At 39.4% G+C, this 17219-nt stretch overlaps 1 protein-coding gene and 1 pseudogene across 1 annotated transcript in view; one reads left to right on the plus strand and one right to left on the minus strand.

Annotated features, from left to right (window-relative positions):
* Nucleotides 1-17219, plus strand: part of Necab1 (N-terminal EF-hand calcium binding protein 1) — a 204386-nt gene that overhangs the window by 144825 nt on the left and 42342 nt on the right. The window contains exon 6 of the mRNA XM_021160280.2: nucleotides 3412-3548. Coding sequence (XP_021015939.1) covers nucleotides 3412-3548 — 137 coding nt within the window. The remainder of the gene's footprint in view (nucleotides 1-3411; nucleotides 3549-17219) is intronic.
* On the minus strand, nucleotides 13116-15323 carry LOC147004406 (uncharacterized; annotated as a pseudogene).

Below are 17219 nucleotides of genomic sequence, written 5' to 3' on the forward strand. Positions count from 1 at the left end.
GCAAACGATATGATAGTATAGATAAGTGGCCCAAAAAATTCCACCAGAGAACTCCTAAACCTGATAAACAGCTTCGGTGAAGTAGCTGGATATAAAATTAACTCAAAAAATCAGTAGCATTTCTCTACACAAAGGATAAACAGGATGCGAAAGAAATCAGGGAAACCACACCCTTCACAATAGTCACAAATAATATAATACCTTGGCATGACTCTAACTAAGGAAGTGAAAGATCTGTATGACAAGAACTTTAAGTCTCTGAAGAAAGAAGCTGAAGATCTAGAAAGGTGGAAAGATCTCCCATGCTCATGGATTGGCAGGATTAATATAGTAAAAATGGCTATCCTGCCAAAAGCAATCTACAGATTCAATGCAATCCCCATCAAAATTCCAACTCAATTCTTCACTGAGTTAGAAAGGGCAATTTGCAAGTTCATCGGGAATAACAAAAAACCTAGGATAGCAAAAACTCTTCTCAAGGATAAAAGAACCTCTGGTAGAATCACCAAGCCAGACCTAAAGCTGTACTACAGAGCAATTGTGATAAAAACTGCATGGTACTGGTACAGTGACAGACAGGTAGATCAATGGAATACAATTGAAGACCCAGAAATGAACCCACACACCTATGGTCACTTGAACTTTGACAAGGGAGCTAAAATCATCCAGTGGTTAAAAAAAAAAAAAAAAGCATTTTCAACAAATGGTGCTGGCACAACTGGCAGTTATCATGTAGAAGAATACAAATTGATCCATTCTTATCTCCTTGTACAAAGCTCAGGTCTAAGTGGACCAAAGGCCTCCACATAAAACCAGTGACACTGAAATTTATAGAGGAGAAAATGGGGTAAAGCCTCAAAGATATGGGCACAGGGAAAAAATTCCTACACAGAACAGCAATGGCCTGTGCTGTAAGACCAAGAATCAACAAATGGGACCTCATAAAATTGCAAAGCTTCTGTAGGAAAAAAGATACTGTCAATAAGACAAAAAGGCCACCAACAGAATGGGAAAGAATTTTGCCAATCCTAAAGGTGATAGTGGACTAATATCCAATATATACAAAGAGCTCAAGAAGCTGAACTCCAGAAATTCAAATAATCTTATTTTTAAAAAAGGGTACAGAACTAAACAAAGAATTCCCAAACAAGGAATACCGAAGGGCTGGGAAGCACTTGAAAAAGTGTTCAACATGCTTAATCATCAGGGAAATGCAAATCAAAACAACCCTGATATTCCACCTCACACCAGTCAGAATGACTAAGATCAAAAATTCAGGTGACAGCAGATGCTGGCAAGGATGTGGATAAAGAGGAACACTCCTCCACTGCTGGTGGGATTGCAAGCTTGTACAACCACTCTGGAAATCAGTCTGGCGGTTCCTCAGAAAACTGGACATAGTATTACCGGAAGAACCAGAAATACCTCTCCTGGGCATATACCCAGAAAATGTTCCAACTGGTAATAAGGACACATGCTCCAATATGGTCATAGCAGCCCTATTTATAATAGCCAGAAGCTGAAAAGAACCCAGATGTCCCTCAACAGAGGAATGGATACAGAAAATGTGGTACATTTACACAATGGGGTACTACCCAGCTATTAAAAACAATGAATTTATGAAATTCTTAGTCAAATGGATGGAGCTGGAGAATATCATCCTGAGTGAGGTAACCCAATCACAAAAGAAGTCACTTAATATGCACTCACTGATAAGTGGATATTAGCCCAGAAACTTAGAATACCCAACATACAATTTCTAAAACATAAGAAACTCGAGAAGAAGGAAGACCAATGTGTGAATACTTCATTTCTTCATAGAATAGGGAATAACATACCCATGGAAGGAGTTACAGAGACAGTTTGGAGCTAAGACAAAAGGATGGACCATCCAGAGACTGCCCCACTGGGGGTCAATCCCATAATCAGCCACCAAATCCAGACACTATTGCATATGCCAGCAAGATTTTGCTGAAAGGACCCTGATATAGCTGTCTCCTGTGAGGCTATGCCAGTGCCTGGAAAATACAGAAGTGGATGCTCACAGTCATCTGTAGGATGGAACACAGGGCCCCCAGTGGAGAAACTAGAGAAATTACCTAAAGAGCTGAAGGGGTCTGCAACCCTATAGGTGGAACAACAATATGAACTAATCAGTACCCACAGAGCTGGTGTCTCTAGCTGCATATGTAGCAGAAGATGGCCTAGTCGGCCATCATTGGGAATAGAGGCCTCTTGGACTTGCAAACTTTATATGCCCAGTACAGGGGAACGCCAGGGCCAAGAAGTGGGAGTGAGTGGGTAGGGGAGCAGGGCAGTGGGACGGTACAGGGGACTTTTGGGATAGCATTTGAAATGTAAATAAAGAAAATATCTAATAAAAAAATTAAAAGAAGTGGGCTTTTCAAAAGATGATGATTGAAATTTTGCTAAATAAAATGTTCTATGATGTTATTCTGTGGACTAGAAAAAATGAGGTAATTTATATCAGAAGGACAACAGCAAGTACTTTATAATTTAGAATCGATAGAAGCACAGAATACTTTCAATTTGTAAAGCTTGTTTAGCCCAATTTTCAAGTGAGAAAGGTGAGGTCCCAAAAGGTTAAATAGCTGCACTTCATTTGTTTTGATTTGCAACCATACATGCTAATTCCCAAAACATGACTCATGGCAGCTTCTCATCATTTTATTTCTATTGGTTTTATATTTTACATCATAAAAAATAGATATCATTTTGTTTAGGGATAGAAGCAAATAAATCTTTTCACTAGCTGAATTGATCTATACCCTTCCCACCAGAATTAGTTACTTTTGTGTCACTGTAACCAGACTATCTGACAATGACAATTTCAGAGGTAAAGATTCCTTTTGGCTCATGATAGAGTAGGGAAGACACACCCAAGAAGGAAGTCTGTGGCACTGTTAGCATGCAGCTGAGGCTTCCCATTATAGCGAACCAAGAAGCAGGTAGTGACTGGGGCCAGGAAGTGAATGTAACTACAATGAAGTAAGGCATTTGTTGAAACATGACTATACTTTGGGGGCAAAAAAAAAAAAGAAAGAAAATACATGATGTTATGGTTATTATATACATGAAACAGAACAAAGCAAGTCAGTTACATTCCAACATTTTTTTCTGGAAACTTTTTCTTTTACAATGGATATCTATTAATTTATCTATGTGAGGCAGGTACAAGGATAAGTGATGAAGTCTAATCGGTTACTAAATTCGGCCTCTAGCAGGTGGAAAGTCCTTCTGCAGACTTCTGAGCTAACAACTCTTTCCTCTCCATTTTCCCTTTCAGGGTTAGTCTGAGACTGATGGGTACTTGGGGAAAAAATTTTTTTCCTGAATGTTTGTCTCTGCCAAGCTACCAAATTCCTAATTACATTTTTTGTAACCCCCCAGGACTACCAAGAAGCTTCCAATTTGGAACAATTTGTCACTCGATTTTTGTTGAAGGAGACCTTGAATCAGTTGCAGTCTCTGCAGAGCTCTCTGGAATGTGCCATGGAAACTACTGAAGAGCAAACGCGGCAGGAAAGGTAGCTACTGATTTCCCTCTCCAATGATGCTATACTCGTGGGAAGGCAGTTGAAGGGTTTTTCTGCTTATTCTAGAGAAAGCTGAATTAATAAATTTTAAGAAATGCCAAGGACCCCCTAGGCTATTTGCTTTGGAAAAAAAAAGAAAACCTCACCTTTTATTATGCTATCTGTCATTTATTCAGCAAATGTGAATTAAGAATTTAGTATGTAGAGAAGAATTTAAAAACAATATAGAAGATAATAATGTATATTTAACTTGATATTAATTCTTAAAGAGCTAAAAACTTATTACATACATAAAACAGACAGCAAAACTAAACTGTAAAGGCACACAATAAATATAGAGGGAAGGAAATAACTTGTCAGTGGGTTTCTGAAGAGTGAGATATTAAATATGGCACGGAATTTAATCCCATGGTCTGGTCTTTAAAATCGGTATAATTTGAAAATGTGGCAGTGATCAGAAAGGCCTTAATAGATTAAATGATCCTGGTTATATTAGAAAGATGGTGGCATTAATTAGCAAAACAGATTCCTTTCATAATGGAGGAAAGTGAGTGATGAGAAAGATTTAAAAGCTAACACTACCAGTGTATATCACTAAGAAGAAAATTAATAATGTAAAAAAGAGGCACTAGTGCTGAAGAGAAGCCTGTACTATAAGCAAGTGAAGCAATATCAGAATGACTCAAACCATTTGCTATGTTACTCAGTTGACATTGTGCCTTGCAAGATGGACAAGGGCAACATTCTTGCTCTTGTTGATATGTCACTCTAAGCCCCTGGATATGCCTCATGGAACCTTTGCTCTTAGAACCACACAGTAAGGATTTTGAACAAAATGGTCATAATTTATCCTGTAAGACCAATTTTTCTAAACAGATTAATGGATACATGATTATCAAGACATTTCCGTATTACAGAATTTTCAGCCATGTGTATGTTCAGTGTCGGATGAATAGGCACTGCCAAGTTCCAACAGAAGAAAGCTTCCATAGGCTGATGGTGGATCTCAGGTGCAGCCGAAGAACGCTGACTGCATCCTTCAGTGGGTCTGAGCATCCTTCTTCACTCTCACTTGTCTTTTCACTGTGTTGAGTGATTCCAAACCAAATTCACTTTGGGAAAATAGCAACCCACCTCCTCCAGTTTGAAATCATAGCTGGATGTCTTAAAGCACAGTGAAATTGATTTCATGTTTTTGGTGAGAACATGATGGTCCTTATTACATCTTTGGTTTAGATCTCCTGAATCCAAATTCTTTCCTTTTATAATCAATCATTTTCCACCCGAGAGGAGACTTAGAAAAGCCTCGTCTCTGCCTCTACGCGCCCCCCCCCCCCCACTTCTTTCTTAGGCTTCCCTTCTGTAGTTATTGTATACAATCATAGGCCACACCCAAAACAGCAAATGTTTAATGAACAATTATTTTTTGTATTAGGCTTATTTTCAGCTTTTGCCTGCAACCAGAAGCTGTATAGCATCTGTGTTTAATGGGAAGGAACAAAATAATACAGAGTTTAAGAAAAATAGAAGACATTAGAGGATTAATGAGCCTTTTACTTTCAGATTTATAGCTCCAAAACTGCTTGAATAATGGGAACTATTACAGGTCTCTTGACAGTGTAGAGAGTGCTGTGATACGGAGCTTGACTAAAGCATCCGGGGATGTCCAGCCCAACCGCATTCTGAGGTACTCTCAGGAGTTTCTGAATAAATTAATTTTTAAAATATGGAAAAACTACACCCTTATGGGTGGGTGCCCATTATATCCATTATGAATTTCTGGCGGTTCGGAAGGAAGCATTTATTAGCCCTAACCTATAAGGCTGTGTCTTCTTCCCAAGGGTCACCAAAGGCCAACACAAGCAGAGGCCCCAGGACCAGTGCCAGTGACAGAATAACAGTAGGAGGAAGGCTGTCCTGTCCCAGGATATCAATCAAAACAACCTTGGCAAAACTTAGTAGGCAGAGAAGCCTTTAACTGGATCTTTAGGAGGACTTTGAGAGGCAAGGTGATATTCTGTATTGGAGGAGTGTGTTCTAGCCCACCCCATGTTGGATACCACTCATACAGCTAGCTTTTCCAATCTTTATTTGTCACTCCACAATTCTTTGTCTATAAAGCCTCCAAGTTCCCCACTGAGTGCTCTAGTTGTGCCTTGTATCCCCACTTAATTAACTCAGATTTGTACTTATCGCCTTCTCCATCAGTCTTACCGTTTCTAGATGCCTAGGCCTTTACGTTGTTCCCTCTCCTTGTGTTAAACAAGTGGAGCCCAAGAATGGGAGAGAGCCCAACAGAAGAGCAGCAGGGTAGGGACAGTGAGGAGGCCAATCTATCTGCTATCTGGAAGACTTTACAAACTAGCCAGATGCATTGGAAGTTTATTATATCATAGGTTAGTGTCAGTGATTATAAAAGACCAATCTAATACAACCAAAGCTTAAAGAAAATTAGTCTAGCAGCTATATGTAGTACATAGAGTGTGTGAAAAGAACAAAGTAAAGAGAAGCCAAAACAGGATTTACAAAACTCCTCAGTTTTTAATATCACAAAAGAGAATTCCATGATACTTTACATAGTCAAGAGTTGTAAGCTGTAGGTTTCATAAAAATTCCCAGGGTCATAATTATTTTCTTCCCCTTCAGCATCCGTTTTACTTTAGAATTTAATACTTGTGAAAACAAGGGATACAGACTTGTTGAGAAGGATGAAATCTAGAGAAAACATCTCTTCCTTCTAGAAGCCTCAGGCAGAATCACACAATACCATTCATCCTGCAATAATGAATCAGACATACTGGGCTGAGCATAATGTCTGTGCCCATTCATGTGAAATAGGCAATTTCAGAGAGGGGGATATGCACAGCTGGAATGTCAGAGAGGTGAGAGTCTCAGATGGCATTTCATGCCATCTCTGTATCTGCTCAGACAAGCTGGCTAAGCGGGAGCCACTTTAATTCCCTGGCTTGAAAGAGCCTAATAGCCAGTGGCAGAGAAGCCATTATGTGATGTGAAAGGTACCTCCAGAGGACCCCAGGACTATTGCATAAACCCACCTCCTTACAAGCTTCACTTCCTAAACACAGTTCAACTACATGTGGATTTCCTTTGTATAATGGAATCCTTAAGTTTGGTCTGTTTTCCAAGTTTCTTCTATAGGCAGAGATACAAATGAGTCCCTCTGGGCTTAGGACTCATTTCTTGACTTTTGATCATTGTTTAGCATAGAAGAAAGGATAGGCTTTAGTTTCACCCACATCCCCCTATGGCTTATGATCCCCTAGCTTGGTTAGAGAAAAGCGGCTCTGTTGTTGTGTCACCAAAGCACGGGACTTATGCTGTAGGAAGATCCATAGGGAAAATTAAATATTGGAAACTAGATACATCTGAATGTTTTGTTGTTGTTCTCTGTTTAAACTTTCTCTTTTTTTCTCTTATTGGATATTTTCTGTATTTACTTTTCAAATGTTTCCTCATCCCAAGGTTCCCCTCTGGAAACCCCTATCCCATTCCCCCTCCTCCTGCCTCTATGAGGGTGCTCCCCACCCACCCACACACTCCCCTCCTTCCTGCCCAGGCATTCCCCTACACTGGGGCATTGAACCCTCTGAGGCCCAAGGGCCTCTCCTCCCGCTGATGTACAAAACTGCCTAAATTTTCAAAATTAACATTTTAAAAGCCTGGATGAAAGAGTCCTTCAGGGAAGAAAAGCCCCACCCCACCCCCAAACCCCAAACTAGAAACTCGAAATCTTAAACTATAAGGATTTAAAATGATTTTAAAGCCCTGGGAAAGCAGCTCTCACAGACTGTGCAAAAGGAGAGCAGAGAACCCTGAGATGCTGGAGAACCGATGGAGCCATGTGGAACTGGCTGTGAGCTGAACCAGACACTAGGGTATTATGGGAATGCCCACCAGAGTTTGCGGTGATTGCTCCTTCCCACTCTGGAGAACCTTAGAGGTCAACATGTGTGAACCAAGTACTACAGGGGGGCAGAGCCCAAAGCTGAAGATGAGACATGAAGTGAAGGCCTTGATCCCGACCAGGACTTCTAAACCCCCTTTGTATGCCGTTTTGGTTACAGACTTTGGGCTCAAAGTGTTTAGTTAGGGGACACTTCGGTGGATGATCTGATCACTCTATGAGAAAGCCATGGTCATCCCTATGAATAGGCTTAAAGACTTATATGGGAAGATACGACTTGGCTAATGGCGATGCATACAAAATGCCAACCTGCCTTGTAAGTCCTCACTCTGGAATGTAGAGGGAGGGGTGGAGCAACAGAAAGCACGAAACAAGCACAAAACAAAACAAAACCAGCAGAAACAGAAACTGTTACTGAGTTTGGGGCCAGATTTGTTAAAACTGCTAGCAGAGCCATGGTCTCTAATCCAAATCAGAGACATGCACTACTGAGGCAGGTGACAGAATGACGTTTAAAGGAGGAACTGCAAAAAACTGTTCTGCTCAGCCAAGATGAGATGGTCAAGTTGACCTCAAAATAGTCCTTGAGTATCTGCATATGCAAGTTACAGAGGCCAAAACCAGCAGTTAGTCGCAAGAACAAACGGGGCTCAAAGAGTTGGGCTTGTCAACAAATTGTCTTTTAGAAGCTTGGCGTCAAAAACAAGCAGCTCTTAAATAACAAGATGGATCCCTAGCAAAAATGTAGTTTCTTTAGCCATCATAAAACAATTCTGAGAACAGAAAAAAAGATCAGAAGAACTAGCCCCATCAAAAGCAAACTTGTTGCTATAGGAAGTAAAGTCTGCAGCGGATGACAGGACGAGCTTTGTCTCAAATGTCCAAACTTAATTGTAAAAGTGAAATTCCTAGGGAATATTTTAATATAAAATTATAATAAAATCTCTACAAAGTAGCAAGAAAGAAAATATATGATGAGAAAACCAGAGAGTAAGTTTAAAAGATCTTATATTTGTAAAATAGAAATTCTAGGAAAAGAGCAAGGGAGAATAACTATCAAAAGAATAATTCAAGAAAAGCTTTCAGAACAAGAGTGTGAATCTTCAGCCTGGTAAATTAGACCAAGTACTCATTATAATGATGTTTTTAAAAATATTCTAACACTAAGGAATGCAATATGACATTTCAGAATATTACAGACAATGATGTGCCCAGAAATTCTAGGGAGGGGAATCCAGGATGTCTGGAAAGGATAAAGGATATGCTTTGGGAATTGGAATGAAGAGCTCGCTCTGTGTGTGTGTGTGTGTGTGTGTGTGTGTGTGTGTGTGTGTGTGTGTGTGTGTGTGTGTAAGGAAGAGAGCCCAAGCGAAGGCAGAGAGAGAGAGAGAGAGAGAGAGAGAGAGAGAGAGAGAGAGAGAGAGAGAGAGAGAGAGAGAGAGAGAGAGAGAGAGGCTACTCGTTTGCACAGTCAGGAATCCATAAAAACAGTCAACTGGAAGCTTTAATATATACGCAGAGGACCTGTTTCTGATCAGTGCAGGCCCTGTGTATGCTACCTTAGTCTCTGTGAGTTCATCTGAGCTTTGTTCATGTTCATTTTGAGGGCTTTGTTTCCTTGATATCCTCCATCCCCTCTGGTTCTTAAACTCTTTCTGCCTCCTCTTTCACAGGGTTCCATGCTGCCTCATGGGAGGGATTTGATGGAGACATCTGGTCTATAATTGAGACTCTCAGTCTCTGCATAATGTCTGGCTGTGGGTCTCTCTATATTTGTTCCCATCTGATGAAGAAAGGAGCTTCTGATAATGGCTGAACAAGGCACTGATCTATGAGAATAGCAGAATGTCATTGGGAGTCATTTTATCACTACATGTTTTTAAAGAACAGTAGTATTTGGTTTTACCATCTAGTTTCATGTTCTTGGTCACCCAAGCAGTATCTGGACTAGTTTCCATCTCACAGAGTAAGACTTCAGTCACTCAGAGGTTGCTTGGTTACTCCCACAAGTTTTATGCCACCATTACCCTAGCATATCTTGTAGGTGGGACACAGTTATAAATCAAATATTTTGTGACTGAGTTGCTTTTTCTCTCTGGGTAGAGCAGAGTATTTTCCTGTACCAAAAACACTAGGACATGTGAATAAGTTCTCCATGTAGGCATCAATGTTTCCATGTTCAGGAAGTTGTCTAGGTGCTGTCTTTAGCAATGGAGTCTTGCCATCAGATTGTGGAGAACAACCTATGGTCTTGAGAACTGCCTGGGTTGTTTCAGGATTCCCAGGGGATTTTTTTCGGTCAACTATTCAATTAGATGGAACCCAATCCCAATACTGAAATCTTCATTTGGTGACAAGAGCTATCCAGATTGTGTTATGTTGTCCCCCATTATTTGGCAAATTTATTTAGATCCCCTTCTACTGGTTTTAGTATCCACACCACCCCTTAAGTAGTCCTTAATTTTAGCTGTCTCATTCAGTATTCCTTCTCTTGTCACACTCTCTACCCAACTCTGTCCACCTTCCCATTTGATACTCCCATTTCAGCAACTCCATTCATCTATAACTCTCTATTTTTTTTTCCATAACCTAGGAAGATTTACAACTCCAGGTCCCTTACTCTATTCCTATGTGGTTCTCTGACTGTATAATGGTTAGCTTTGACTTAATAGCTAATGTCCATATATAAGCAAACATGTACTATACTGTATTTGTCTTTCTAGATCTGAGTTACTCATTCAGTTACTCATTTTTTTCTAATTCCATCCATTTACCTGAAAATTCCATGATTTCATTTTTGAACAACTGAATAATGCTCCCTTGCATATATGTACCACATTTTCTTTATCCATACTTCTGTCAAGGGTGATCTCTAGGTTGTTTCCAATTCCTAGGTATTATGAATAGAGGAGCAATGAAGATGGTTGACCAAGTGTCTCTGTGGTAGGATTAAGAATCCTTTGATTATATGTCCAAGAGTGGTACAACTGGATCTTGAGGTAGATTGGTTCCCATCTTTCTGGCATGCCACCCCAAAGATTTCCATAGTGTCTATACAAGTTTGCACTCCCACCAGAAATGGCTGAGTTTTTCCCCTACTCACCATTCTTGCCAACATGAGCTGTCATTTGTTTTAATGACCTTAGCCACTCTGACTGGTATAAGATGAAATATCAAAGTAGTTTTGACTTTATTTCTCTCATGGTAAGGATGTTAAACCTTTCCTAAAGTGTTTCTTCGCCATTTAACTTTCAACTTTTTGAGAATTCTCTATTTAGATCTGTGTCCTATTTTAATTTGATTATTTGTGGAGGGTTGATATGAGTTTCTAGAGTTTTTTTAAAATATCTTATATATGTAGTTGACAAAAATCTTTTCCCATTCTGTAGGCTGCTACTTTGTCTGAATGAAAGTGTTCTTTGCCCATTTACTAATTATTAATTTTAATGTCTGTGCTAATGGTGTTCTGTTCAGAAAGTCTTTTTCTGCCCCAATGAGTTCAAGGCTATTCTGTACTTTCTCTTCTAACAGGTTCAGTGTATCTAGTTTTATATTGAGGTTGGAATGCATTTAGAGTGGAGTTTGTACAGGGGGATGAGTATGAATCTATCTGGATTCTTCTACATGCAGCCATTCAGTTTGATTAGCTCCATTTTTTTAAGATGCTTTTTTTCCCCCAGTGTGTTTCTAGCCTGCTTATCAAAATTCAGGTATCCTCATGTATGTAGATTTTATATCTTGATCTTCAATGATTCTACTGATTAATTTTATTAATTTTATTATCTGCATACATACACACACACACACACACTCGTGTGTGTGTGTGTGTGTGTGTGTGTATGTATATATAACTTTAACTCTGACCTTTGCATTTTGTATCCCCTTGATCTCCTTCAGCTGTCTTACTGTTCTAGCTAAGAATTCAAATACTATATTGAACAGGTATAGAAAGTGGAAAACCTTATCTTGTTCCTGATTTTAGTGCTTTGTATTTTTCTCCATTTAAGTTGAGGTTGGCTATGAGCCTACTGTAAACTGTTACAGTTATGTGCCTTGTATCCCTAATCTCTCCAAAACTTTTATCATGAAGGAGCATTTGATTTTGTCAAAGGCCTTTTCTGCACCTAATGAAAAGATCATGTATGTTTTGTTTTTCTGTTTGGTTATGTGGTGGATTTCATTTATGAACTTACTCATGCTGGACCATGCCTGCATCTCTAGGGAGAAACCTACATGATTATAGTAGATGCTCTTCTTGATGTGTTCTTGGATTTAGTTTGAAAGTACTTTATTGTGATTTTTTTTTTTTTGCATCTATGTTCATTTTTAAAATGGCCTGTGGTTCTCTTTTTACTTGGGTTTTAATGTGGTTTGGGTATCAGTAACTGTGATCCCATAAAATTCTATGCTAAAAATCATCTGATCAGAGACCTTTTCTTGGGTTTTGTTTCAATTACTGTTTCTATTTCATTAGGGGTTTTAGGTTTGTTTAAATTGTTTATCCAATATTGATTTCACTTTGGTAAGTGGTATCTATTGAAAAAAATTTTTTTTGTTTTTTTGGGTTTTTTGTTTGTATTTTTAATAAAGTTTGTAATCCAATGGACACACAGAACAAAACTGTGCTGAGAAAAACAGTTTCATAAATTAATAAGTGTTAGGAAGTCAGGGAGAGGTCCAGGTCACAGGAAGAGGGAGTGGAGTGGCCAGGTCTCTTGTACAATATTGAAAAAATTATCCATTTCTTTTAGATTTTCCAAATTGGTGGAGTATAGGTTTTTAAAGTATGTCCTTAAGATTCTCTGGATTTCCTCAGTGCCTGTTATTATGTCCCCCTTTTCATTTCTAAGTTCATTATTTGGATTTTTTTTCTTTACCTCTTAGTTAATTTGTTGATCTTGTTGATTTTCTGGAAGAATAAACTGTTTCATTGATGGTTTGTGCTATTCATTGTTTATTGATTTCAGTCCTGAGTTTCATTATTTCTTGCCATCTACTACTTTTGGTTGTGATTTCTTCTTGTTGTTCTAGAGCTTTCAGGTGTATTGTTAAGTTACTAGTATGAGATCTCTCCATTTTTTAAATGTTCACTCTTGGTGCTATGAACTCTCCTCTTAAAACTGCCTTCACTGTGTTCCATATGTTTGGGGAAGTTGCATATTCTTTTTCATCCAATTCTAGAAAGTCTTTAATTTCTTTTGAAATATCTGTTTTGACCAATTTTCACTCAGTAATGAGGTATTCAGTTTCAATGAGTTTGTAAGCTCCCTGGCATTTCTGTTGTTGTTGATATCCAACTTTAATCACCCATAGTGGTCAGAGAGTATGCAAGGTGTTGAAATTTTCTTGTGTGTGTTGAGACTTGCTTTGTGATCAGGTGAGTCCTCAAGTCTGGAGAAAGTTCCATGAGGTGCATTAGAGAATTGACTGTAAAGATCGCTTAGATCCATTTGGTTTACGAGCTCCATCATACCGGTTTTCAGTTGTTTTTGTTTGTTGGTTGGTTGGTTGGGTTTTGGGTTTTGTTTTTTTTTTTTTTAAGATTTTGTTTATTTATTATATGTTAGTACACTGTAGCTGTCTTCAGACACTCCAGAAAAGGGAGTCAGATCTTGTTACAGATGGGCAAGAGATTACCTCCTCACTTGTTTTCTAATACCCTTTGGTTAGCTTTCTCTAATTTTATCTTTTGTCTCTACTTGACTATTCTCTTTAATTGAAATTTTAAATTCTTCCTTTAAGGTCTGTGTCCACACTTTATATCTCCTATTATTATCCTGTTCCTTCAGTTCCTATATTCTTTGTTCAAGGTTCTGCCTCCATATTTTGATTTCTTTCTTTATATTGCAATTCTGATAGTCTGCTGTTCATTTTATTTTGATTAATTTTAAAAGGTTATTCTTCAAGTCTTGCTTCCAATCCTCATTATTTTCTCTCTGTTGCTCAGTCTGCTCTGTGAGCTGCTGCATCCTTTGTTCTAGCATCTTTTCCAGCTCCTGTCTCCCACCTTCATTTTCAACTTTCTGTCTCTTATTCTGATCTATAATTTTCTCTGTCTTCAATTTTAGTGTTTCTTCTAGGCCACATTGCCAAGTCTTAAATTTCTCTTTCTGTTGTTCATGCTGCTCTATAATTTCCTGTATCTTCTGTTCTAAGCCCTGCTTCCATGATCTAAGCTTCTCTTCATGTTGTAATTCTAATATTGCAACATCTGCCTTAGTTTGATTTGCTAGCTTTAGTAAATTATCCTCTAGACTTTGCTTCCAAATTTTATCTCTATCTCCATGCTGTTCAGTCTGATCTGTGAATTGTCAAATTAATTTTCCTAGTGTCTCTTCCAGCTCCTGTCTCTAATCTTCATTCTCCTCTTTCTGCTGCTTATTGTGACCTATAAAATCCTAAACCTTTAGTTCTAGTGTTACTTGTAAGCTCTTTTCTAAGGTAAGGAATTTTTTATCTAGGGCCCTGTCTTTTGAGAAGAGATAGTAAATCAAGAGAATAAATATTGCAATACTGGTAAATGATAAGGTGTCTAATTCCTTTCAATCCACACTGCTGCATCCTAGATTGCTGCCTGAGCCATATTTGGAGGGTTGGAGGACAGTGAACTTTTATCTCAGGTTAGTTGAGCTCTAATCAATATGTTGGGCACCAATTTTTTTCAGTAAATCTCCAACCCAGATAAGCCCTGGTAAAGAAAACACAACTCAATTAATATGAATACAAGCTGCATGCCTAGATTGGCAAATCTACCACTATACTACTATATTCCCCATCTTTGAGATCCCTTATCTCTTGTGGTTTCTCCAGGCCATGTGCTTCTGCTATGCTTTCCTTCCACCTCCTCCTGCTCCTCTGTCCTCTTCCCTTCCCTCTTTCTCCCCCAAACTTTTCAGCTCCACCTTCCCTTCTACTGCCCAATCACTGTCTCTAACTTTTATTTTACAAATTAAGCTGGGAGGAAGGTTCACAAGAAGTCACCTGTGTAAGTAATTCATGACTCATCTGCAACCCCTCCTGGGAAAGCAGAATTAGCATCAAAATATAAGCAACATCAGGGCTATCCTATTTGGAGAATAGATGTTAAAAATTGCAATGTCCTCTTGGAGGATTTTTTCCTTTGGTGAGTATGGAGTTTCCTTCTCTATCTCTTCTGATTAGTTTTGATTGAAGTCTATTTTGTCAGATACTAAAATGGCTACAAGATACTATACTAGCTTGCTTCACAGGTCCATTTGATTGGAATATCTTTTCCCATTTTTTTACAGGAGATGATGTCTATATTTGATTTTAAGATATAGATATTTTGGATGGATCACAGGACCCCCAATGGAGGAGCTAGAGAAAGTACCCAAGGAGCTAAAGGGATCTGCAATCCTATAGGTGGAACAACAATATGAACTAACCAGTACCCCGGAGCTCATGTCTCTAGCTGCATATGAATCAGAAGATGGCCTAGTCGGCCATCAGTGGAAAGAGAGGCAAACTTTATATGCCTCAGTACAGGGGAACGACAGGGCCAAGAAGTGGGAGTGGGTGGGTGGGGGAGTGGGTTGGGGAGCATGTAGGGGACTTTTGGGATAGCATTGGAAATATAAATGAAATAAATATCCAATAAAAAATAAATAGAGAAAAGCACTGGGGTAGCTAGGGCGCAGGGTCGGCTGACACTCGCCAGCTACCCACAACACCCACCACAGGATCTTAAGACTTCTAGTGAGTGGAGCACAGCTTCTGCTCCAATCCAATTGCACGCGGGACCTGAGACTGCATTAGTTAGGGAAGCAGAAACCGGCCTGAGTAGGGCCACAGGCCTCATCCGGCCGAACCAGCACCGGCATAGCTAGAGCGCAGGGTCGGCTGACACCCGCCAGCTACCCACGACCCCCGCCACAGGATTTTGAGACTGCTGGTGAGTGGAACACAGCTTCTGCTCCAGTCCAATCACGCGGGACCTGAGACTGCTTTGGTTGGGGAGGCAAAAATCCGGCCTACATAGGGCCACAAGCCTCTTCCGGTCAGAAAAGCACCGAGGTAGCTAGGGCACAGGGTCGGCTGACACTCGCCAGCTACCCACAACACCAGCCACAGGATCTTAAGACTTCTGGTGAGTGGAACACAGCTTCTGCTACAATCCAATTGCGCGAGGGAACTGAGACTGCATTAGTTAGGGAAGCAGAAAACCGGCCTGAGTAGGACCACAGGACTCTTCCAGCATACCGCCAGCTACCCACGACCCCCGCCACAGGATTTTGAGACTGCTGGTGAGTGGAACAAAGCTTCTGCTCCAATCTTTAAACAGTGACATCTACAACAACTAACCCCAAAGATTACCAGATGGCGAAAGGTAAACGTAATAATCTTACTAACAGAAACCAAGACCACTCACCATCATCAGAACCCAGCACTCCCACTTCGCCCAGTCCAGGGCACCCCAACACACCGGAAAAGCTAGACACGGATCTAAAAGCATATCTCCTGATGATGGTAGAGGACTTCAAGAAGGACTTTAATAACACACTTAAAGAAATACAAAGGAACACTGGTAAACAGGTAGAAGACAGTAAAGAGGAAGCAGAAAAAATCCCTTAAAGAATTGCAGGAGAACACTGCTAAAGAGTTACAAATCCTTAAAGAAAAACAGGATAACATAATCAAACAGGTAGAAGTCCTTAATGAAAAACAGGAAAACACATCCAAACAGATGATGGAAATGAACAAAACCATACTAGACCTAAAAAGGGAAGTAGACACAATAAAGAAAATCCAAAATGAGGCAACACTGGAGATAAAAACCCTAGGAAAGAAATCTGGAACCATAGATACGAGCATCAGCAACAGAATACAAGAGATGGAAGAGAGAATCTCAGGTGCAGAAGATTCCATAGAGAACATCGGCACAACAATCAAGGAAAATGTAAAATGCAAAAAGATCCTAACTCAAAACATCCAAGAAATACAGGACACAATGAGAAGACCAAACCTACGGATAATAGGAGTGGATGAGAATGAAGATTTTCAACTCAAAGGACCAGCAAACATCTTCAACAAAATTATAGAAGAAAACTTCCCAAATCTAAAGAAAGAGATGCCCATGAACATACAAGAAGCCTACAGAACTCCAAATAGACTGGACCAGAAAAGAAATACCTCCCGACACATAATAATCAGAACAACAAATGCTCTAAATAAAGATAGAATACTAAAAGCAGTAAGAGGAAAAGGCCAAGTAACATATAAAGGCAAGCCTATCAGAATTACACCAGATTTTTCACCAGAGACTATGAAAGCCAGAAGATCCTGGACAGATGTTATACAGACACGAAAAGAACACAAATTCCAGCCCAGGCTACTATACCCAGCCAAACTCTCAATTAACATAGATGGAGAAACCAAAGTATTCCACAACAAAACCAAATTCACACATTATCTCTCCATGAATCCAGCCCTTCAAAGGATAATAATAGAAAAAAACCAATACAAGGACAGGAACCACGCCCTAGAAACAACAAAAAGGTAATCCCTCAACAAACCTAAAAGAAGACAGCCACATGAACAGAATGCCAACTTTAACAACAAAAATAACAGGAAACAACAATTACTTTTCCTTAATATCTCTTAATATCAATGGACTGAACTCCCTGATAAAAAGACATAGACTAACAAACTGGCTACAACAAACAAGACCCAACATTTTGCTGCTTACAGGAAACTCATCTCAGAGAAAAAGATAGACA

Source organism: Mus caroli, unplaced genomic scaffold, assembly GCF_978045245.1.
Source record: "Mus caroli unplaced genomic scaffold, Mus_caroli_1 scaffold_6, whole genome shotgun sequence".
NCBI classification, from domain to species: domain Eukaryota; kingdom Metazoa; phylum Chordata; class Mammalia; order Rodentia; family Muridae; genus Mus; species Mus caroli.